The sequence below is a fragment of the Aphelocoma coerulescens genome, chromosome 7 (genome assembly GCF_041296385.1).
Source record: "Aphelocoma coerulescens isolate FSJ_1873_10779 chromosome 7, UR_Acoe_1.0, whole genome shotgun sequence".
NCBI classification, from domain to species: Eukaryota; Metazoa; Chordata; class Aves; order Passeriformes; family Corvidae; genus Aphelocoma; species Aphelocoma coerulescens.
Genome location: NC_091021.1, coordinates 12,575,617 through 12,600,431, shown reverse-complemented (window position 1 = coordinate 12,600,431; position 24,815 = coordinate 12,575,617). Strand labels below are relative to the sequence as shown.

At 40.8% G+C, this 24,815-nt stretch overlaps 1 protein-coding gene across 1 annotated transcript in view; it reads right to left on the bottom strand.

Annotated features, from left to right (window-relative positions):
* BMPR2 (bone morphogenetic protein receptor type 2) overlaps positions 1-17,974 on the bottom strand; it is a 108,210-nt gene extending 90,236 nt beyond the window's left edge. The window contains exon 1 of the mRNA XM_069022175.1: positions 16,987-17,974. Within this exon, the coding sequence (XP_068878276.1) occupies positions 16,987-17,062 (76 nt within the window). The 5' untranslated portion in view covers positions 17,063-17,974. The remainder of the gene's footprint in view (positions 1-16,986) is intronic.
* Between the last annotated feature and the right edge of the window lie 6,841 nt (positions 17,975-24,815).

Here is a 24,815-nt window from a genome sequence, read left to right as displayed (position 1 = left end):
CAACAAATAAAAATGCTAAGATATCATGTATTTTTAATTGGTTCACTGTAGATTCCTGCTTAGTACCAACAAGACTACATACTACAGACCTGAAAGAAGGAACATGTTCATACTATGACAGAGACAGGTAATTATGCACAAACTGTGTGCATGTGTCATCATCAAAAATCTACCCCTTACTTTATTTACTAAGAAATCTACAAAGACTTTAAGCAAAGAACAATTCCTCTCTGTCCAATCTTTTCTGGTGACTAACTCAAATAAGTTTTTTTTCTCCACATGCTTAAACAGATCTTTATTCCATGGCCCCTGTGAAGAGGATTCATTCTTCACACTAGCCTCATGCCTACCTGGTGCTTCAGCCATTCAGTCACAGGGGAAAATCAAAACAAAAGAAAGTTAATCTCCAATTATGTTATCAGCATTCTTGCACCTCATTAAATTTTCATGTGCTTCCAAGTAGTAAATCATTGAAATAACTTTTTCTGCTAGAGATGCCTTTTCATCTGTTTAACAGTACTCTACCCTATCTGTATGCCGCAACAGATTGCGATACTTTTAATTCTACTGTACTTTTTCATTAATATAGTTTGAAATCTGTGCCTAACTAGAATGTTTCTCCCACAGTCAAGAAACTATAGCTCAGTGTCCATGTCCACTGTCATAATGGCTTTCATATGGCCATAACATAAGGTTTGGCAACTAGAGCATTTTAATTCAAATCTAATAACACTACATTGTCCATTTCAGAATTTGGATGCTTAAAGTTCCAACTGTCCAAAGATGACTTAAAATGTTGTCTCCTAATTCCAGAGTCAATAACTTTAATTAAGACCAAAATCATTCCAAGCTTGCTCTCTCTCACGCACAAAAAGCCTTAAGAAAAATTACAAAGCTCACCATTAGCAAAAATAATGGCTGTTACGAATAGGAAGGGATTGGAAATCAGATGATTACAAGAAAAAAACAGCCACAACTACATCAAAGTTTCACCATAGTATGTGTATCTTAAAATTCATCAAACTGCACTGAGAAGTTGGCAGTATCTGAGTAAATCCATACAATCTTTTATTGATTCTCAGACAGTAGCCCACTGGACTCCCTCACACTAAACTTACTACTTGAGATGTGAAAAATTGATAGCTTCAGAGGAGGTTAAAAGAAAATGCTCTTAGGGTTTCATATGTTCATTTTAATGTCCTTTGGGTCTAAGAGTTTCTTGGTATCTACAGAGAAAGCAGGACTCAGAATAATTCTGCATGTACTAGTATTAGACAACAAAGCATTCCAACAACATAACTGGATAATGCTAAGGCTCAAATTACCTCTTCTCTCTTCTACATAGGCAGAACAGGCACTTGAAGAACACTGGGCAGAAGAGAGATAAAAAGTGGAAAAAACCCAAAAGAAATACACAAATATGAAAAAAAAGGAAATAAAAGTAATGAAATTCTAGCAATGTGCTCATGCCTCTACAATTTGTTTTTTCTTCCAATAGAAAACCCAACTATACTCACTGTCAAAAAGAAAGGAAGAAAATAAGTTACATAGGGAACATTCTAGTTTCCTGTTGCTTCTAAGAAAAGCAGTGAAAGCATGTCAGAGTACAGACACTTGGAACTGCTAATTTAGATGCAACTTAAGATTAGAAATTCACTTTCATCTAAAATAAGGAACATCCACCATGCGCCTACCAAGTAAACACTTTTTGCTGAATCATTAAAATACATTTAAGTAGTTGGGCAATTGTACACACTACCTCTTTAGTCATCTGTTTGGCTTTCTTAGCTGTTTTATTAAACATTTCAGAAGCAGCTTAATCAAAAAGACAAAGAGCATGAGTAGATGATACAAAACAACAGATATTTGGAATCTGTGGCCTGCTTGGCATAACAAGTTGAAGAAATGTAGTGGTCAGGAATAACTATAAAAAAATCAGTTTAACTAATCAGAATTCAAACAGCAATAGGGTAAGATGCAAAGTAAAACACTCCAAAATATATTTGAAATGACAGCGTTTTCACTTTTGAACTTTGTATAGAACTGAAACAGAGCTGTAAACATTGGTGAGAAAGTAATAAATGCATTTCTAAACCTTCCAAAACCAAAATTTCCTTTTAAAATTGGTGTCTCTAATAGTTGTATGTTTTGCAATAAAGCTCCCACTTTTCATAATTTTTCTCTGTGAGAGCAGCCTTACTTAGTACAAAGCTATCACAACCAGCTTTGCACTATGAGATATCTCAAAAAACCCATCAGTTTGGGATCATTATGAAAGGATGGTGAGGTGGATGACAATGCACTCAGAGGCAGCAAACCAGTTATCTGTTCCTCTTTGCTGGTGGCACACTAAGCAACAGCAAGATACTTCATCTCACTGTGGTCCTCCTCCCATCCACTGTCTATATATTTTTTAAGTACTGTCATGCTTTTGCTCATTACAGTCACACTAAGGCCTCAATGATTGTTTTTTCCTTTTAAACATTTGTACTGCAATAATCAATGTGCGCAGAGCAAGTTCTCAAAACGCAACTGGTGTTTCAGAACAGAACACCCAGGGAATGAGATGTGTCTCCACGTCAAAAAACAAGATTTATGGCAACTTAGGCAATTGTTTAGAGGGGAAAAGCAGCTATTTTTAACTACCCTTCTTAGTGGCTGCACTTAAGGGAGGCTCCCATTTCCTTTCTTCATCTTACACAGCAGCCGTAACTACTATTTCCTTTTCTCTCAGCTGTTTTTACAAAATATCTGGGCTTGCAGCTTGCAACTATGGACTGTCTTCAATACTGTCACAGGTTCAAAGCAAAAGCCAAATACTGCTTCCAAACCAACTTCTGCCCTGAAGGGCAGCAGGCAACTCTACCTTTGAGTGCCTCTATTTCTATTCCACACAAAAATAGCAAGCCTGAATTAGGTAGGGCCCTGAGGCCAGCCAAGGGATCCAGATTTAAGCTGCTGGTGTACAAGTAAGTGTAAAAGGGGATGCAGACCTCACACAGATTCTGATTGTGCTGCTTAAGCTTTGCTACTTGGTATGATCATTTGCACTTGGGACAATTAAACTCAAGTACAGGAATTTGTAGAGACCACTGTACGAATTGTCAGCTCCTGATGGCCAAAAGCAAACATTTGGTGGATCACTGAAGAGGAATTTAAGAGCTTCTCTCTTGAAGCACCGTTGCCAAAATCCTAGTTAACTCTGACTCTCATTTAATTCAGCTTATTTTAAGCTATGAGAGGTTTATTGTCATATGCTAGAACAAGTCTTCTGCAGTCCTTAATAGAACTAGATAAATGCTACCATATGCCAAGTATGGGACATGAGAAAGGAACTCTATCTTTTTCCTCAGATGGAGACATTTGAAGATGAAGACAGTATTTGTGTTCACATTTGTATACATTTGGTGAATAAAAACCGGAAGGATAGGAAGGGCAGAGCAAGCAAAGGCTACAGCAGTTCTAAGCTAACTTCCAAAGCCTGATCTCATCAGTCTTGCACAATACAATTCCAAACACAAAGATGAGAATTCAAAATAAATCTAGCAGAACTACAAGGTATCCGCTATCACGCTAATGACAGATCTCCAAGAGAGCATGATCATTTTCTTTTTGAACTGTCACACCCACCTTCCCCTGCCACACAGGAGTTGACAATGCTGAGAATAATTCTGGTTTTTGTCTATGCAGTGACAAATTATATTACCAGCTTGCCTTCCAAAAGTCCTGGAACCTTTTAATGAAATGCACCATAGGAGAAATAGTTCAGAAATCTCTGGTATGGAATGTGTATGTTTCCCAAGGACAGGAACAGCCCTTCACACAATTTTACCTTAACTGCCCCCTCTCCCCAGATCTTGACCAAAGCTTCATATGATTCTTCTGAAAGCATTATTTAAATATATATCTGAAATCACTTCCTTAATTACTCACTCAAGCTCATGCATGTTTAAAAGTTTACCAGATGAGCCACCTCTTGTGGGCTATACTGAGCCAAGTTTAGGTAGGCAACGACAGTCCTACACTGCCTCTAATCTCACCCTATTGCATCTCCCCCAGAACAAATTATACATCCACAGTGGATCTGTCAATTAAGATTCTCTGAGTTTGTGTTCTGCAAGACAATGAAAGTAGAAAAATAAAGGAGCCTTACTTTTTTAAAGCATACCAGAAGAGTCAGAGAAGCTAAGCATTCCTCTAGGGAAGAATAAACTTCAGTCTCTTGCACTTCCTTTATCCACCCCAGTTGATCTGAGCACTTATCAAAGATCTCTTTTTAGTAACATGATACAACTCGTTTCTTTTCATTAAAGAGAAGAAATGCATAAAACAGCAATGTTCAAGTGGAAATAAAAATGTCTTTCTACAATAACTGAAATAAGGGCAGTAAGTGAAATTTAAGAAGGGGTAGTATCAAGAAAGAAGCACACATGAAGAACCACCTCTAAACTGGGCGATATAACATCCAAGGGAAAGAGAGAAGCAGGAGAGTGTGCAACTGCGAAAGTCTATTCTCTGCAAGACCTTGAAATTACCCCTTTATCACCAAATGAGGCAAATCCCCTGCAGAGAAAAACACTTTATAAAAACCATCACAATTATGCACAAGCACCTGAATTAAGGTCAGATAGTTGTTACAATGATAGTTTAGGGATTTATATGACTAATTTCATGTTTATTTACAATGCTCTGTTTTTAGGTAATTCTGATTTTGTGAGTGAAAACAAAACTACAGAATTGTGCTCATTCTCTGCTAAATACATTTGCATCTTCCCTTCTTTAAATGCTCCACTTGGATCTTAATCTGCAGGATTATGATCTCCTGCTCAAGCAGAACAATTGACAAGGGAGAAGGAAGGATAGCCACAAAGCCAGATAACAAAATATGAAATTACAGTGGTAATTTACTTAATTTATCCTACAGCAGCTCAGCATCTGCATACTCACAACTTCTTTCCAAGAGCTATTTTAACACTTAGTACAGGTTAGGAGCATATACAGAGTCAATCAAAGCACAGCAGTTGGCAAACTAGTTTCCATCTGAACTCTTCCTATACATCTCTTTGTTAGGAGTTCTTAACATTTATCCTTGAGCTGTCATGGTGCATCTTTCTTTTTGTGCCTCCTGTGTTATTAGGGGCATTTGCTATTAACTGTTTGTCCTCACATAACCAAGAAAACTTGAAAATACCTTTCCACACTTTCCTCAATAGCTCCCGTATTCTTCGACTCCTAAATCCTTTACAACTAATTCTGGTAGTGTCTGTGTAGAGATCAGGCTACCAAATCCAGCAGAAATATTTAAACGGGGCTCACTTTGTGCTACATCACACTTACCTCTTAATTTTGCTATGCCTTAGAAGTAGACATCATCCACTTTCATAAAATAAAATACAGTAAAAAAGCCCTTTTCCTGTAAATGCTGTTTGAAAAAGTCAAAGCTCGCTTGATTACTCTTCAATTAAAGGGAGTTGAGTTTCTACTAGTGCTTCCTAATACTTATTGCTATAAAAGTGCACTTCAAGCTTCCTCCCACCTCAACTAGATAATGAGCTTTTCCTTCAATCAAATATAATTAACTGCACAGCAATTCACGAAACCATTTCTTTCAAAAACCACCACCCCTGTAAAATGAGAAGGAACAAGCATTCTGTAATTCAGATCGCATCCTTTCAGGTGAGACCCGTAACTCCAGGACCTGTGTTGCTGGTGATGGCACCGAGCTCTGTACTTGCCTGTGTGCCCACCACAGCACATTCTTTAGCTGCAAGGTCACTTTTAAGAAGGTGATTAGCCTTCCTTGTTTGCTACAGGATGAATGATGCTCTCGTGCCTGTCTAGACTGAGACTTGATGGAATGCAGTTACCTCTGCAACTCGTATTCCCACACCTCACGGAAGTGAAGCAAGCCTCAGTGTTATCAATTAAGCACTGAAACGAACTGCTTTATGTAATTGCCACAAAGGAATTTACTATCGGATTCCATCGCATACGTCATCCTCCTGTGCTCTTAAATATTTCACCTAAATGTAATAACTGTTTGTTTGTGGTATTTGTAGATTTTAAACTGTTCAGTTGCAGTTACGTGTTGAAAGCACATGTTGGTAACATAAAGGTAAGTTCATGACATGCTTATTCTAACTATCCTAAAAAGAATAACAAAACCGAGGGTGGAGAAGGATGGACAAATCTAGGAAAGAATCAAAACACAAATACCTTCTTCTGTAATAACACTGGTAAACATCCAGCCAGGATGTCTAGTTTTATCTGGAGAAGCCAGTATATTGCAATAGGCTTACTTCTCAGCGTTTCCTGGCAGTCTCACCAAAATGACTGATCTCCAAAATCTCTGTCGAGTTCAAAGAACTAAAGATAAATGTGTACAAATGAATAAAGTATTCAGAACACAGGAATACTAAAAAGGCTTGTGGGATTACACCAGCATCTTGCATAATAAACATCTGGAAATAGAATATAACTGTACTGAACTTCATTGTCCCAAAGTGATTCTGGGTTTAAGCTTACAGCATGAATACAAAAACATGAAAAAAGCAACACTGAGAGGCTCAGAAATGGCATCACATCAGCATAGAAAGGGAAAAGCGACTTTTAAAAATTTCCATTTAAATACAGAACATTCACATAAATGTTCATTTTCCCATCAGTAATTAGATACAGAAGACGATTTAGTTGATACAGTAAAGAAGTTCAGTATTTAGAATTACCTTGATTTATCTTCAATTAGAAGCCTGTCTAAAGGCTCTTGATGTCTTGAGGTTATTCTTTTGCATTATATGCATGAACATATTGCAGGAAGACTGGAAGTGACATACAATGTCATTAAATGTATGTTGAATTCTGATGTCTGAAAACTATGGATTTAACTACATTTTAAGATTTTAACTTGGCAGAAAAGATACCATATGCACAACAAATACATGAAACCAGCACCAAAGAAAAGCCATATCTTATCTTGCTGTAGTAAAGCAACACTAAAACATACAGACTGTATGTAAAACTCCATAGCCATTCAATCATTTAAATTAAGTACTGATTTTCACAAACATGTGACAATAAATTTATGGAGGATTAATCATAACCAAATACAAAGAGGTAAAGTCATAAAAAGGATTGAGATTCTAAGCAAATTCTTATTTCGGTTAGTACAACAGTGGATTATTCATGCTCTCTGTAAAAATAGGCTCTGTAAAGTTCTGCATTATATGCCACATAAAAACTTTTTTTAAAATGTTTTTTAAAACTTAAAATTTTTGTTTTCATCTGTTTCTTTACAGTTCAAACAAAAACCTGTTGCTGCTATTATCATGAGCACTGGCTACACACAGTGCAGTTTAGACAGAATTCTGGGGCACATTCTGGATTTACTGGCAGTTTCAGATGCTTTCTCACTTAAGCTAGTGCAAGCTTCATTATGAAACAAGGCATAGAGGAGTAAGAGTACAATGCACATTGCCCTGTGTGCTACACACAGTTCACTATTCTTCACAATGGGTCCCCTGGGTTTTAATATGAACATTAACTGCAGAGCTTTTTTTTTTTCCCCCCCACCTATCCTCTTCCCTTGTTACTGGATCACCAACTCTGTTACCAGTTTTGTTTATACCATGTTAAAAGCCCATTCTTTATTTTTCTCCATGCCTTATTTTGTTCTCAGCTCAGCTCTTCTTTTAATATCCCTTCTCCCACTCTTCCAAAACCAGTCAAGAAAATCAAGTTGCTGGCCATGATATCACTGTGACAATATTTGCTTCCTTTTGCAAACCTTCACTTCTTAAAGATGAAAGACTTTGTTTTGATGACTGCTTCAAAGTACAGAACATCTGAATAGTTGTTTCCACATTTAACTTCCATTCCTCAACAGAACTCCATTCAACATCCCTTTCAGCACATTCCCTCTTAAATGCCTCTAGAGTTCCTCAGTGAAGTGACTCCTGCTCACAGCATTCTTACCAGTCTCGTATATTATGGCACCACTTATTATTCAAGTGTCTTAGGACCTTACTGATTTTCTTCCCCTGCACACTGGAAAGTGAGAAGAAAATATTCTTACATTCTCAAAGTGAAACCACAAAGTTGTGTGAGTTATTACATTATTACTGTATCACTAGTCTTCCTTAAACACACCCCTCTTCTCCCCATTTTTAAAATGAATTTACTGTGTGATGTCATATTTGGACTGTGCTCAAAAGCCACATATTTTCAGTTTTGAGTAGCTATATAGTCTACATACAGATTAGTAAAATAATAATTAGGGGGTTATTTGTTTTGCACACAAGCATTCTGTTCCAGTATTTCTTAAAATAAGGGAAGCTAAATTTGCTGACAGCTTCCTTAATGGTACTACTTCTCTGACAGGAAACAATAAAAGCAAAGAAAGTCTCTCTATTTGCCACTTTAGATATTTCTAAGTCTGTATGGAAAAAATCAGGAAAAATATTTCCTAGATTTAAAATTCTTGGCTAAAACAATGCGAAACAACTGTGACCAAATAATTGTGTTCTGCTGCAACAGCATTAACTACTACATATTAAATTTAACTAAAATTTAATTAGGTCAGATTCATCTTAGCATAACTAAAAGACAAATTATTTAACAGATCCTGATAGAATCTGGATGTAATTAATAAGTGTAAAGTTTCCCCATCATGCAAAATAAGCCATTTATAAGGACTTTTTGGAAATTAAGAACATCATGCAAACACCAAATTTGCTGACATTAAGATATTAGGTTTTAGCAGTGGAGCATATTGTAGGCTTGAATTTTGGTAACATACTGAGTATGTAAGGATACATACAGACACACATATATATACATGTATGTTTTACAATTCATCTTCACTGTATCTATGTAATACACATTAGAAGTGAGAATTTGCATATATTCTAGATTAAAAAGTTTACAGAGATCCAAATACTGCCGCAGTGGGCATGAGGCATGATTTATCCTACTGTTTCCACATCTTTTTTCACTCATTTAAATTCACTGAGTCATTCATCCCTGCCTGCAGAGCCGAGTAAGAATAGCACAGAACACTGGAACGAGTTCTTCCACTTCTCAGCCGAGTCCTTCTCCAGTACCCAGGGAGGCAGGAGCGTGTGCCCTGGGCTCCTGTTACAGCTGCAGGGCCCAGGCCTGGCTGGGTATTTCGGTCATGGCAGCTGCTCCGGCTGCAGCTCCCTGGCCTGGGCCTTTACAGCCAGAAATAAAGGAAAAGAACTTCAAACATGCAAACATAAGAAACCAACACCATGGTGGCATCCAGACAAACTTCATTACAGGGTTCCTTTTATGCTTCTCTGATTGCAACTGAAATTATTTTAATACAGAAAGCTTCTTCTTGGGCTAAGTGCCTGTTTTGCATATATATATGGCAGAGCCACTGTCTAACTAAAAAGACGGCTGCTACAATTTTCCTACTACAACCTTAGTTTTCTTCACCTTCCTATATTGGTTTTACATATCATTCATATCTCAGACAGGTCAACATAATAAAAATTTATGTTTAAGAACTGGTAATCATGTTTAAAAATCCTAATTTTCAGCTAAGTTTCTTCTCTGCAAATAAATACAGAAAAACAATTTCTAGTGTTTAGGTTTTAAACAAATAAAAGGACTGACAAAAATTCACAGCATATAGCACATTATCTTCTGCATAAAATAAATCCACACCATGATTTTTGCAGCTTGGAAGGTATAGGAACACTAAGCCTGCCAATGAAATCAGCTTTACTGACTTCTCTCTGAAGGACAGCATCAGAAGGAAGGACTAATTTTCAAGTACGTTCAACAACAAACTAATTACAACAGAACCACCCCATCACTAATAAAAGCAAGCATTTTTTACAGTGGATAACTAAGCATACTGCTGAGATAATTTATTTAATATAATCATTACTATAGAAAATAGCCTTAATAGTAACACATCCCACTACTTCTCCTGACACAAGTTTGTCAAGTCTAACAAAGGACTGTGGATTAACTTTAATTCTTGGAAAAATCTAATTAAGGTTCTTTAACATGGATGCTCTAGGAGTCTTGTATCAAGTATCTGCTGCTTTGGTTGTAGAAATAAAATGGGTTTTTTTAACAGAAACCAAACCATACTGAGGAAGTCTCATAAGGCAAAAGCAAAAGCAGCAGAACATGTTTAGTCAGTCATTCTTGTCACTGAAGTACATTAAAGCTTCTCACACCAGGTAAACCTGACCTTTGTGACTTATGCAGAGGGAAGTGCACTTCATGCCAAGAATGACAAGCTTGAGAGATGACACTGCCAACGCCCAACACTTTGATATTAATTAAGTGCTGCATTCTCTAATGTATAAACTAAGGAGCCCAATTAACATACGTGACCTATGATCATACTTACAGCCATCTTAACACCAAAAAAAAAAAAAAAGCCTCTTACCCATATTTTCCTACACCCATCCTGCTTACAACTCAAAATAGTCAAAGGATATATAGTAGAACAAGGAGCATAAATGTCAGCTTTTGGCTGAACATAATACTAGGAGCTCCTGTACTGACTTGTTAGTGGCAGGTGGGCAAGGTTCCCTGTACCGATGTCACTGTCTGCCATTTACTCCAGCCCAGAAGGTTGGAGTCACCAGAAGGTGACAGTACCTACCTTCCCATTAGCCTTGCTTAAACAAATACTGAAATATTTTTCATACACGACACAGATTGAAGCAAGTATAATACATTAGAAAAGCATTCAAAGGGACCACCCGAAAAGCCTGAGTTACAGCACTGTCGAAAAGACGATCATAAGGAAGCCTGATGTGTGGGATATCTGAACTGCAGTGTATACACAGGACAGTCAGTTAAACCCAGTTTTGAAAGTTTGAAAAACAATGCATACCATTTAAGTTACTCATACACACTGTGGAGTTCATAAATGGAAGATAACCATTCAGTAAAGTGATTTGGGCATTGTTTTGCAAGTTGAGTCAAAAAAAATTGGCTACTACATTGTCTCAGAAACACCAGTTGTTCCACAAGCAGCAAACTAACTGCCTAGAAATGTGACTCTTCTCCCACACTTCTCAGCCAACTCCCAGATCTCCCACAGAAGGGATCCCCCATTTCCCCCCAGATCTCGTACACAATGCCAAGAGAACACAAAACAAAATATACTGTGCACAGTCCAGAACAGTATATGCACCAACACACCGCCAGCATCCTTGCACTGACTGGGCAGCCAGTTTTAAGCAAAGAGAATTACCTGGGCTGAGTTATGCTCCTCTTTTCCCTTGAAGAACCTCTACCTTGGAACTTTTTCCTCTATTCAGTTTCTAATTTTCATGAAAACAGTAGTAAATTAATGTCTTGAGATTTTTCTCATCTTTCACATATGGTTGAAATTGGCTAGCAGATTAAGGAGTTAGAGGTGGAGACAGAAGGGTTCACAGATGTCAAAGACAAGTCTTCTGTGTCCATAATGCCTATTTTTCCTTCCTTCTCTCACAGAAGTAATAAACCAAAGAGAAAATACAGAGTACTGAGAAATGCAAAAGGTAGACACATTTACAGTTCAAAACAAAAAAACATGATTTGATGCAAACTCAAGAAGGCAGCTGACAAAACTGACACATCCCAGTTACTTGAAACAAAACGCCATCACCACCCAAAAGCTTGTGGTTTCCAAATTTACAAGACTGAGGAAGAAAGAGAAGGGTAAAGGCATCGTCTAAATGACTGGGTCTTTCACTCATTCTCACAATAAAGAACAGAAATCTTCAAAATTGCAAACTTCAACTATGCTTTCTCTCTCTTTCCAGTGCAAAAGCTTCATTCCAATCAAGTCTGACAAGTATTCATACACTATCTCTGTCTGGCTGTCTAATACACCTTGGTTCTCATCCCACAGCAAACCAGACTGAATCCTTCATCTTTTCAAATCTCTCCTGTCCGAGACTTTCTTCCTTCTCACCACACCCCCTGACTGACCTCTCCTATCAGATTCTCAGCTGCTCAACCCAGCTCCCAGCTCTGCAATTAACAGATTAACAGACATCTTGAGTCAGGAAGGCACCATCAGAAATCGAAATAAGTTTTTTAAAACTGCAAAATTGCATTTTAAAACACTGATGATCAACTCAAGGTTTCCATCACAAATTACTGTAGCCAAGCTCAAGACACTAAGCTTCAACACGGGAACTTATCTAAACTGATATTCCCTGGCAATTGTCTGTGTGTGTACTCCACATTACATTTTCAGGTGGATTGCCACATATTAATTAAGGCATATCTTAAACAATCTTGCATTATAAAAGAGGCAAAAAAAATCTACTACTGTTGCATTATGAAAAACATTATAATTAAGCACTGTAACAGGCCAGACTACCTAGACAGGCTGTGAAATCCCTCTTCACTGGAGATTTTAGAGATGCTAGAGAGACATTATTATCTGTACTTACACAACCAGACCATGGAGGAAACAGAGAAATCACTTCCAGCCTTATGCTTCTGTGAACTTATGCTTCAGAGAAAAAAAAGAGGAAAAAACACCAAAAGCCACCACACCACCAAAAACCACAAACAAGTAAAAAACAACCAACCAAAAAAAAAACCACAAAAAAAACCCAAAACAAAACACCATAAAACCCACGCTGCAGAAAATCAGTTTGCATTCTAAAAGGTTAGTTTTTTGAAGAACAGTTCTTGTATTTCATTTACTCTTGAATTCAAAATCAAGCAGTGAGTAGCTCCATTAAGTCTACAATCTTAATAAAATTAATAGTTACTGCCTGTAAGATACGCACAGATTCCAGTCCTACCCAACATAAAGCATCACCCAGCCTGTTTTATTCAGGACATAAACATTTTGTTCCAAATGAAACTTTACACTCATCTCACAGCCCTGGCTATAAAGTTAGCTTCTGCCCAGAAAATGACAGCACATACTCATGGCACAGCTAGACTGAGTGCAAACACAATGCAGCTCCAGTACCAGGCACTCTGTTGTTAGGAATCAAACATTTCTGAAGAACCCAATATAACTTTCCCATCTATCCAGTGAGAAAGGCAGAGGAAGATGGTATCTGCCAAGGAAACAATGCCACTGACTATACAAATTACTGAGAAATACTTAATGAAATATAAAAAGGAAGGGGAACAATGTAGAAGTCAACAAAAAAAATTTTTACAGACATTTGTAGTAAGTGCTAGGGAGATGGCATCAAAATAACCACTTCAACAAACTTCACCATAAGAATAATTTTAAACATACAGTTATGCTTCCCTCTTTGTCCAGGGTGAAATGAGGTTGGCCTGCTGCCATCAGAGGATAGACAGACAATTGAGCCAACCTTTTACACATGGTTACTTTGAGGGTAAAATCATTCACACCGAAGAAAGGTATCTGTGTAATGTCTCGGCTTGAAATTTGGGCTCCTTGGCCACCAGATGAGCACAGCCTCCATTTCCTCAGGCTGTGCCTACACTGCAGTACCCAAGTACTGGTTTGCTTGGAAACTGGAAGCACCTTAGCTGAAATATCACAGAGGTTCATACAGGTTGATTTACCTAATGGAAAAAAGGCTCTTCCCAGGGGGGTGAATGGCTCTGTGCAGAACCCTGGGCTTTCACAGCTACAGCATTTCTTTACACAAGCAGACAGCCCATGAACCCCTAGTACGGTGTCCAGGCTGTGCTTGTGCGTGTGGTTACCCACCAGGCATACCAGTGTGCTCCTCAAGCAAACAGCCTGGTTTGCATCTCCTAGGCTAATATCACAGAGTCAGTTACTAATTCAAAACATTAAATTAGAAGAACTGAGTTGAATATCCAAAAGAGACTTTTCCTTGTGTTACCCAATTCACATTTCAAACAAATTATGTTGAGATACTAAGGTAACTCTAACCAGCAAGATAGAATCATATAAAGATGCTTCAGTTCACTCATTTTAATTAATAATTTAAATTATCATTAAAAAAAAATTTCAATCTCTATCCAATTCCTTCCACACTTTAATTTTTGCAGCCCTGTTGAACCACACAGATACAGAATTATGAAAATATTCCCAAAGATAATAGGATATTCTGTTTGCTTTAATTTTCACCTTCTATTTTCTGCAAATAATTTACACATTAGACAATGGAATGCTGTTTACCCTGGACACGCATGCAGAAGGAAAAGTGATTCAGTATTGCATATCGCAGAACGTAAGCAAGTGAAATGAGGAAAGATTGTATCTTTAATATCTTGTCCATATGAACACCCAAACAAAATTCTTTCGCAATACTGGGGAACACTCAAAGGTTCACCAACCACCTCTTCAGGCACAAACCCTCATGATTAACACAGCAGAATCCTCTACAATATAAAGGCATAGAAATGTGTTTCATAGTTCTAAACAAAAGATTTAGAAAAGGGTATTTCAAATAATTTGAGAAATAAAGAACAAAGTGTTGCAAACCATTTTTGCCCAATACTGCTTTTTAAACCTCTACCCAAGCCTGTTGTCAGTAAAATGTCCTCACTGTAGCATTTCTCTTTACAAGGATTAATACATGATTTAAATACAGACTTACCAGATAATTGTTAAGATCTGTATTCTATGGAGGAAGCCAGTAATATTTTCCTCCTAATAATCAGCAAACAGTTCTGAATCTAGAGCTAGTTCTTTATTATATCTTCAATTACAAAGGGGAAGGAAGAACCACATTCTCTCTTCATTCATATTCCAGATTATGAGTGGAACTATCATCTACAGCCCCACAGTAAGATTTTTTTTTGTCATCTTCTTTATTAATCTTTTTATCGTCCATTTACTGTCCATACTAAGCCCAGGTCTTTGTGGAGCTCTCCCCAGAGAGGTCCAGATATTCTCCTCCAGACAGAAACTTAAAAACCTGTTATCAAAATACTTTCCCTCTGATGTCATGATTTTGCATTTATAGGCACTCAATTCTATACACTGCTGAGATATAGTATCTGTTCACTAATCAGAAGAAAGAATTAATAGGGGTTTCAAAGCTACAAAGGCAGCATTTTCACTCTGATGGGAGCGTACAGTTCATACTTTGGGGGAGGGGAAGAGAAGAAAGAGTGTTGGCTCTTTCATGAACATAAAAGGGCAGAATTACACATTAGTGTAGCTTCCCCATGTATAGACATTTTTTTCTGAAATGCAGTGTAAACTTAAAATCAACCATTAGCTTCTTTAACTAAAGCTCAAATCATCCATGTAATTACTTTTACAGAGGATTATGACCAAGGTTTTTTTTAAATGTGAATTGTTAAAATTTCACAATTAAGAAATAAATCACAGTGGGAAAATAGGTTCCTATTCACAAAACAACCAACCAAGCTGACATCGTTAATACCGTTTTAACAAGGCAGAACTGACATACTGGGAATGCTGTTGCCATGTCAGAATTGAAGTGAATTGGGTAAACTGTGCAAATGGGCTCTTACAGCACCTGCCCAGCCCTTGGCCTGGTACAAATATGTACTTGCTCCTTCAGTAAGCCTTCCTCACCAAGGCACAGAAATTACCAACTCACTGAAGTTTTCATAAAGGAAAAAAAAAAATACATTTGAAAGAAAAGTTGAGATGCTGGGCATTCTTGATTCATATGTGCTTTAATACCAAGATTTTTGACCTTCAGAAGTCCCTTCTCCCAGGAAAAAAAAAAAGAGGGGAAAAAAAAATAAAAACGTTTCCTCAGAAACTACCACAGAGAGACGCTGCAGACATCCATCTAAAATAATGGCAGTCAAAGGTTAGGATGATATAGGAAACATCAAGCTTTTCATTTATGAATCTTCCTGAAAGAGACCTCTTAGCAAGCAGAAGCAAGAAAATCAGGGACTATCCAGTCAGAGCGATGGAGAAACTGCCTAAATGTGTAATTTACAGGATCTTCCTAATAATGATACCAAGTATCTTCAACTTTGACAAATTAATTTTAAGACCTCACTGAAATATAACATGGAAACTACCATCAGTTTGTTGGGTCATCTTAGCAAGATTCAGCAATTTTCCTACAAAGATTCATTTATGAACTATACCCAGCAGATTATAAAATAACACGAAGAAAAGCAAGCACTACAGATTGGATCCCCATCAGTAAAACGACAGAAAAGTCGCAGGAGTCTTCCAAAAGTGCTGGAAAATGTATACTGCAAGAACAATTGGTATTAACCCAGCCTTACAAAGCTGGGTTACACTCGAAGGCTCCAACATGCTATCTGTCACCGTGACAGAAAAGCAAAGGATGCCAGACCAACACACGTCTCTATTCCAACACCCTACATATCTAACACTGAGCTTCCTAACACAATTAAAAATAGGGCTAGTATCCAAATATAAGAGTAAGGATGCTCTTAGCATTTCTGCTTCCAACTTCTTGTTATAAAAAAGAGTACTCTTCAAGATCTTTCAGCATTCCTTAATAGTGGGGGTTTTTTTGTGTTCTATAATCACAAGTGACAAAAGAAATAGCTCCATATTTGCTTCGGACCTCTCCAAGGGAAAAAAAAAATACACATTACAGTAATTCTGGTATAAAACTACAGCACATGTGTAAGGCCCCGAGAAGCACCGATGCTGATAAAATTAAAAATGGCTGTGCCCGAAGATCCCACAGCAAAACAGGCACAGCTCTGCTGACAATTAAAATATATATTAAAAATTCCTGCATTACCTTACAAAGGGCGAGGTATGCAAAACAAAAAGATTATATATTTTTTCAAAACTGAAGTAAGTTATTAGACAAGAGATGCAGATCTAAGCAAAGCATTCTTATTGAGTGCAGGTCGAGCTCATTTACACAATAAAGCAGATCTTATTCCCCGAGACACTTAACGTATCAGGATTTCAAAACTTTTATCAGGCTTCGCCGCTGAAATAGATGCACACCACTTTGTAAGGAGGCACAGATGTGCCCAAATACCAGCGGACCCCACCCCCTTCCCGCTGCCAAAATGGCCAGTTCGTTACACCCAGTGGCTACTCACCAGCCGCAGTGCCGAGCAGCAGGGTGGCACTGGAGAGCAGAAGCACCAGCACAAGGTGCTGCAGTGAGGCAGGCATACCTGGGCAAGCCACGGTTCGAGCCGGGAGCAGAAAAAAAAAAAGGGGGGTAAAAAAAGAGAAAAAAGCCAAACCCCAAAGAGAGGAAATTCCTCCTGCTTTCACACAGCCTTCCTTAACTCTCTCGGTTTACAATCCCGTCTGGAAGGGCAAATGGCAGATGAGAGGAGCCGTCTTCGCTCTTACTCCATTACAGCCGCCTGCCTTCATGCCTCGGGAGCCGGCAGCGCTCAGCGGACACGGAGGAAGCGCCTGGCTCTGCCTCCCAGCCCCGAGGCATCTCCCCCGCCGGGGAGGACGGCAGCACGCTCCCGACCCCGCTGGGAACCGGGCTATTTCCCACGCAGCTTCACGACATCGAAGAAAGCGCCCGGTTGGGAAGGGAACATATCCAGACGCGCCCACAGCGGTGTCAGTCAGCGCGGGCCCTGCGGGCTGGCCGGGGCACGGATAGCGAGCTACGGGCTCACGGCGGCGTCGCGTCCCATCCCGGCAAAGGTCTCTGTCCTCTGGCCGCCCCTCCTCGCTGCCTCACGCTCCGGGGAAGGCGGCGGCGAGGCCCCCTGCTCTCACGGCGAGGGCTGCGGCTGCATCTCGGCCCATCTACCTCCCGCGCCGGGCGGGCTCCTCCGCGCTGCCCCGGCCCCCGCCGCAGCACCGACGCCACCCCCGGCCACCCCGACAAAGGTGGGGCCCGGGGCGGCGAGGCCCCTCCTCGGCGGCTCCAGCTGCGAGCGCACCCGGCTGCTCTCCGCGGGCGAAGGCCCTTCCCCTCCTCCGCCTCCCGCCCCGAGTTTCCACAGCGCTGGGCAGCCTGGCCCGGCCTCTTCACGCCGGTCTCCACTCAGCCCCTCCGCGCTGCCAGCGCCTTCCTCCCCCCACGCCGGGCTCGCCGGCGAGGGGCCGCTCCGCCTCCTTCCCCTGCCCGCCGCCGGCTGCGGGCGGGAGCCGAGCGAGGCCCGGAGCTCCGCCGCCCGCGCCCCCTCTCGCCCGCCCGCCCCAACAGCACGGGCGGCTCCAGACACAAAGGGGAGTCGCCGCAGCCGCCGGCCCGGGCGCCCGTCCCGCCGCACCGCCCCCGCCGCCCGGCCCCGCCCCGCACCATAGAGGTGGCTCCAGGTAGGCAGAGCGGGGCCGCCGGGCGGAGCTCCGCTGGCTGAGGGAGGGGGCGCGGGGCCGAGGGCACCGCCACGGGTGGGGGAGCTGAGGGCCGGGGGCGGCTCCGTGAGAAGGGGAAGGCGCTACTGGACGTGCGCGGAAAGGCCCCGGGAAGGCCGCGGGAAGGCGGCGAACGGCCCCCCCCAGGCAGCCTGTCTGTCAGAGAGGCTGTCAGCAGGGAGGCGTGAGCTCAGGATTCACGAAAAACGCCTGTAACAAGAAGAAAAAAATGTTTAGCAGTCTCTGAGATTGCGTCATGTTTGAACTCCGTGGCCTGCCTGTCAGACACCCCGTAGCTTCTGCCTCGTCCTCTGGTTCCAGCCCCCGTTATCTCTGTCCCTGTGAGGAGCACTGGCCATTCCACCTAGTGCTCTCCCTCGGTGAGCCCTGGCAAGTCACGCAACCACAGAATCAATTAGGTTGGAAGAGACTTCTGAGATCATCAAATCCAACCTGTGACCAACCACCACCCTGTCAGCTAGACCATGGCACTAAGTGCCATGTCCAGTCTTTTCCCTAAATACCCCCAGGGACAGTGACTCCACCACCTCCCTGGGCAGTCCATTCCAATATCTAATGTGAAGAATTTCTTCTTAATGTCCAATCTGAAGTCCACCCAGCTCGTATGGCTTCAGCCACTTGACTCTCCCAAGCATTATCTACCTCTTAAATTAAAGAGATTTTATGATTTCAAAACAAAGTAAAGTAAGCCCACTCAGCTGTTTGTATGCTTTAACCTTTGCTATATTGCACAGGACCAAAGAGATAAATTGAGGGCCGCAGCTGATGGGAGAACTGTGATTGGAACGTAGTGTCTGATGTTCTGGCCTAGCAAGGCTCTCCCAAACAAGTTTTACTGGCTGTAGCATAGAAAAAAAGGTTCTTAGGAACACCCTGCACACTGAAAGGCACCTTCATATCTGGGCATCACCAAAGGATTGATTATGGGAAATGCTTCGCTGTGAGGCAAAATTCCTATACCAGTTTCAAGAATGGAATACAAATTCAGAAATCCAATTCCACACTTCAAAATATTAAATACTTTGACATAAAATGGTGTAGTTGCAAATCAGAGTTACAATTTTAGTGATAATAAAAGTTTTTTGCATAATTCCATTTCTCTTCACAAGCCATAACAGATGAAATAGATGTCATCTGATACTGCGATCATCAAGAGAATTATTAAATAAATAAATTGTAATAGAATTTTCATCATGGTGATGCTTTGGCCAGGGTCACAGTTTGACATTCCTAGGGTCGAGGTGAATTTATACTGATAGTTATAAAAATGGTTTTTAAGTTTACTACAATATTTTTACTTCCAATCGCCGCAGATCTAACATGGATATTGGTGAGACAATAAAATATAGAATTGCCACTTTCCAGAATTGCAACCACATGTTAACCACAGTATCCTTCCTGTTATTTATGGAATGTTAATGTCAAGAAATAACCTTTAGAAGCAACACCAACGCCCCCCCTCCCCCAACAGCTAGAACAGTTTTACCTCCAAGAGAGGAAAAAAACCCCAACACTGAGGGTTTTTTTTTTTTTGTAGGACCAAAATCCAGTGTTCTTTCTGATTCCACAGACACCACACTATGCAACACACCTTCTGCCCAGCTGTACCTACCAATACAAGAAGTGAGATCTCCTTTGTTCAGAGAAAACAAGAACCTAACCACGTGGGTTGCACAGCACTTTCGCTGTTTAGATGGTAAATGAAAATTACTGTAATTGTTTATGACGTGTATGAAAACCTGCTCAGCCTGAAGTAAATGACAGAAGTCTCACTTGTTTCAATGGTTGTAGTTTTGGCTCATTAATACATACTAGGAGTTCTTCTCCACAAGAAATGGTACAAAAACATGTATTCTGCCTTAAAATACTTTTCTCTTTTTTTCTCTCTACAAAACGGACTGTATTTTTGTTCCGTGTTTTCCTCAAATGAAGGAACAAGACATGCCATTTTTAATACAATTATTTCCTTTTAGTTTCACAAAAAAACCCGAACCCACTTAAGAAAACACCCTAGTGAAGGCCATGGGGCTGTGAATCTGCTTTGCCTGAGTTTATATCAGGCCCTTGGACTAATCTCACACACTTGCAATCACAGCAGTTTGCAAGAATTTCCCCTCCTTCCCTAAGCTATTTTGAGTCCTGTAGATCTTCTCTGCAAGGGCCAGGTCCCTCCTGGCCCGGTGTGGCTGTGATGGGCGCAGGGCCCCGGTCACACACGGATGCCAGGCAGCAGAGCAGGAGCTGCTGCACCCCTGTGTCCCTGGAGCTGGCAGGGCCGAGGAGGGGCTGACCCCCGCTTCACCCACAGATGCAGAAAGCAATCGCTGCAGTCTAAGCACAGAAGCAGCTTCCTTTTCCCACGGTGGTGAGAGGAAACCAGAGATCAAAACTGTCACAGTCAGGCTGGCTCATTGTTATGTGCTTGGACAAGAACATATTTATAATTCTTCCTGTGATATTGTTTTATCTGTAAGCTAGGATTTCGCTATCCTAATATTCAGCAGTGTCAAGTAAGACTTACAGAAAAGTAGTCAGGATAAGGAAAACTTGCAGAGCTGCAGGACAGTAAATCTGTGGTGCAGGTTCAGGTAAAGGTAGGGGGGAGACAAGAGAAAATGTCAAATTTACCAAGATTTAAAAGCCAGTATTCTGACTGAAGCACTGTATTTCCACCAGGAAGAACTCTGACCAATGAAATAACACTATTGAACTTAATGGAGACAAGACTGTTAAAAAATCATATGAGGAGGAAAGACCTTAGGAGGCAGATGGTGTTTTGCAGCTGCGTTCACTGTTGTCACAGCCAGGCAGAGGCAAGGCTGCCCCAGCAGCGCAGTCAGGGGGCAAGGACAAGGAGGACAGTGGCAGAGGAGCCGGGGTCTGGTGGCTGGAAGCTCCCCAAGATGCGGGTCAGATACAGCAGGGGACATGTATCTTGCCCTTGGGGGAGGGAGCTCTGAACAGCACAGGCACAAACAGCACGTGGGGGTTGCCCTTTGCTTCAGTGAGACACCGAGAGGAGAAATGCGGCTGATAGGAGGCTCAGGAGTGTCCCGCTCTCGTCAGACTGATGCAGACACAAACATGTCGATATCACTTGCAAATTCAACACCGCATGTAAGAGAAGTTAAACATGTTCTTGTTAGCAGCATCTCGTTTAAACAACACACATCTTTATTTTTAATTAACTGGAATAAGGGAAACTATTTTCATGCTACCAAGAGAGTATTCCAATCAGTGGAAAATAAAATGAACAAAGAATGAAGAAAACTGAAATGAACTATGGAACAATAGCTTTAGTTCAATTTCTTTTCAGAAAATCCAGTGTTTAGACATTTTAAAAAGATTACTCAGAATAGGTTCACTGTTATCCAAGAGTTTTTCAGCGCTGATGCTGAAAATATAACTGTTATCATCGTTAAGACTCAGGGGACTGTTCTTTTTGACAGGGCCTTTCATGAAGTCAACAAATCAGTTTAAAACAAGCCATAAATTATATTTGGCTGCCTGTCAGCTTGGCCAGAGTGTTCTCCCAGTGCAGCCATAAGTGTTAGGGAAAGAATATAACAACACATCCAGATATTTAGCTTTTAGGGGATATTTTGTTCCTAATTTAAAAACAAAGCATCCCCCTAGCATTGAATCTGATGCATAAACATATGTTAGAACAGCCATCAAGATATTTACAGATTTTCCTACAAATAAATACACCCATTCTGGATCCTAAGAGATAGCTTAAAAAATAATGGACTTGGTACAGATCTCCACAACGAATGCCTGCCACTCATTGCTAAATTAGGGAACTGTCAGCAAGATCATCTCCCCAACCTTGCTCCTGTATGTGGAGAGAGAGGTGGTTCCTGACAGACAGGATCCAAGCCTCCTATAGCTCTCTAGATATTATTAACATCCTGAATTGCAGCCAGAGCTCATTGAAAAGGCAGTAGTGTCTACTTACAGTCTGCTGAGCTAGCAGCTACAGCTTCAGCCAGTGCAGCCAAACAAGTAATCACACGCAGACGTCATTACCTTTGGAAGTGTTTGGTTACTTGTTTTATATAGATTTTCCCATCAGTGTCCAATCCTGAGTGCTGCAGAGGGGCATTAACACACCCCCATCAGTCCCCTTGGAGTCAGGGTAGGGAAGGTAGCTGTGGGAACACCACAGTTACAGGGAAGCAGGCACATACACATAAGGAAAAACGATGAAACCTCTGGGGACTTCAGAAGCAATCTGAACACAAAAGTACCTTTCCCAGTCATGGACATGTTTCCTTGGGAATAGGGAAAGGCACCCTCTCCTTCAGAGCCTTTTTGCAAACTACCAGCAGCATTTTCATCTTGTCTGAATTATTGTTGGGTTTTGCTCCTTTTCCAGGGCTTGGTATTGTCTTGGGAAAATGGATTCTACAAAAGAGGGACAGAGGGACACCATACCATGACCAAAATCCCAGAAAAGTCCTTTGTGGGGTAAAGTCCGTTTCCTTCCCTTCTTGTGACAGGCAGGAAAAGCCCTATCCACAACAGTCAGTCTGTCCTGCCAAGATGTGAGAGTGGCAAAACCTCCTGTGGCATCCCATGCAAGACCAGGCTCTTATGCTTCCAATTCTACCAAAAGTCTTAAGGAAATGGTAAACCAAATTCCCTGCCTCAGAGGGAATTAATTTCCCCTTTAGTCCAGTTAAATAATCTGTGCCAGACATTACTTTTGGCCTTTAGACTCATAAAAATCTGTCTGAGGGCTGTTATGACTTTTTTCTTTGTCTCTGAAGCACAGAAAAGAGCACCTACTGTTGAGTTTTTGAAAAAAAACCCAAAACACTTGTGAGTATGAACTAGTAAGTGTTTTCAGACCTGAGTTTTTCTACCTCTGCCAGGCTGTTGTGTAATCTACTACAAGGTGAACCACACCATGCAATCAAGTCATGACAGTCTTTGACATCAACATCCTAAATCAGAAGAGAAGTTTGTGGCAGCTTTGTTTACATTTGATGGCAGACTTTTAATAAATTTAATGCAAAAATTAATTGCACCACTTTTGTGGCAGTCCCCAGAAAGGTCTATTTTGATATTTAACTTCTTTTTTTTATGCTGGTCTCACATTCCCTGATTTTTGTATAGCAGGTGGTTTCCTATGGGGAGCCCATAATTACATGATCAAAGGTGTGAGGATCAAGCCTGGAAACATAAACAGGTGAGTGTTGGACAGGTTGTCCTTGGGTATGCAGGGAGAAGGAGGAGAAAAATGGACACTGTGGGATAAACAAAGGGAATATTTTGTCTCTAAAAGGATTAGCAGTGAAATATTTAATAGACATTTTTACATTTCATAATACGTCATATTTCCCGTGATAATGAACTACCAACAGTGTTGGTAGCAGTTGCTGCCTTGTTTTAGAGATAACACTGCTTAGTCTGTAGAAATCTTATCTCCACTTTGGGGGTGGAGGTGAGAAAAACTTTCAAGTTAGCTCTGAGAAGCACCTCCCACTTTGAATTAAGTCTGAAATTGTATGTTAAAGGCCTTTTACAGCTTATCTGAATCTCTTGGCTTCTTCATCACAACATAAAATGGGAAATTTGCTGCAGGGTTTTTATCAGTTCAAAACATCACTTATTCATTAAATCCAACAATGGATGTAGTCAGAAATAGAAATGTAATGAGCTGTGTCAGAATCATCTTCTTATGTCATCACCACAGACCTGCAGGGTTTCATTCCTGAGAGCTACCTGAGCCTTCTCAGACTCACGACAGGCAGCTGGGGAAGGAGCTCACGGAATCTCTAACACACTCTCCTGCTACTGTTACCTTCCCTTTGCCTGCTGATTCTGGGTTGTTGGGTTTTTTTTCTTTTTCTGTTGTTGGTTGGTGTTTTTTAAATCACTCACTACACAAGAGAGTTAGCAGTGCAAGTCAGGTTGGTTTTCAAAAGCCACCTCTTCCCTTTTGGTCTTTAATTTCTCACAGACAAGTAGGATTAGACCTAAAAATAGTTCTCCAGTCAACTCAATACTTCTATCAGGAAGCTAATAAAAATGCCCTTTGAGAACAAAATGAAAGCCTCTGATAAAGTCCTGATAGACCTGCTCTCGGTTTTCCATGGTGGAGGTCCAAGGAAGCAGCCTCTGTTTGTGCTCATTGCTGGCCATCCCTGAGCTCCACACCAGCTTGACAAGTGTCAGGCATTCATCTAAAGGACAGAAGTGGTGTCTACACCATGCATTTGTAGCTTGTTATTTTAAATGACAGTGTGGAGGGAACAGTTTTTGCTCAGACTTCTTCCGACAGTTCCCCTTTGCAATGAGAAAGGAGGCATCAAATATGAGCCCAACACCAGAGCTTCTTCAGGTTTTGTCTTCTCTTGCAAAGAAGAAAAGGAGTAAAAACAGAGTTGAATTGAAGCCCCTTTTAACTCAGATTTTGTTGCCACTGCAAGGACAATGTCAGAGGGCTGACCACTTTCCGAGCCATAGCTTCCAGAGGAAGGTGCTGCTGAGTGTGCCTGCCCAGCGTTCCTCTCCTGCATGCAGCCAGCTCTGGGAATGTCACCTGCAGGAAGATAAAAGTGAAATT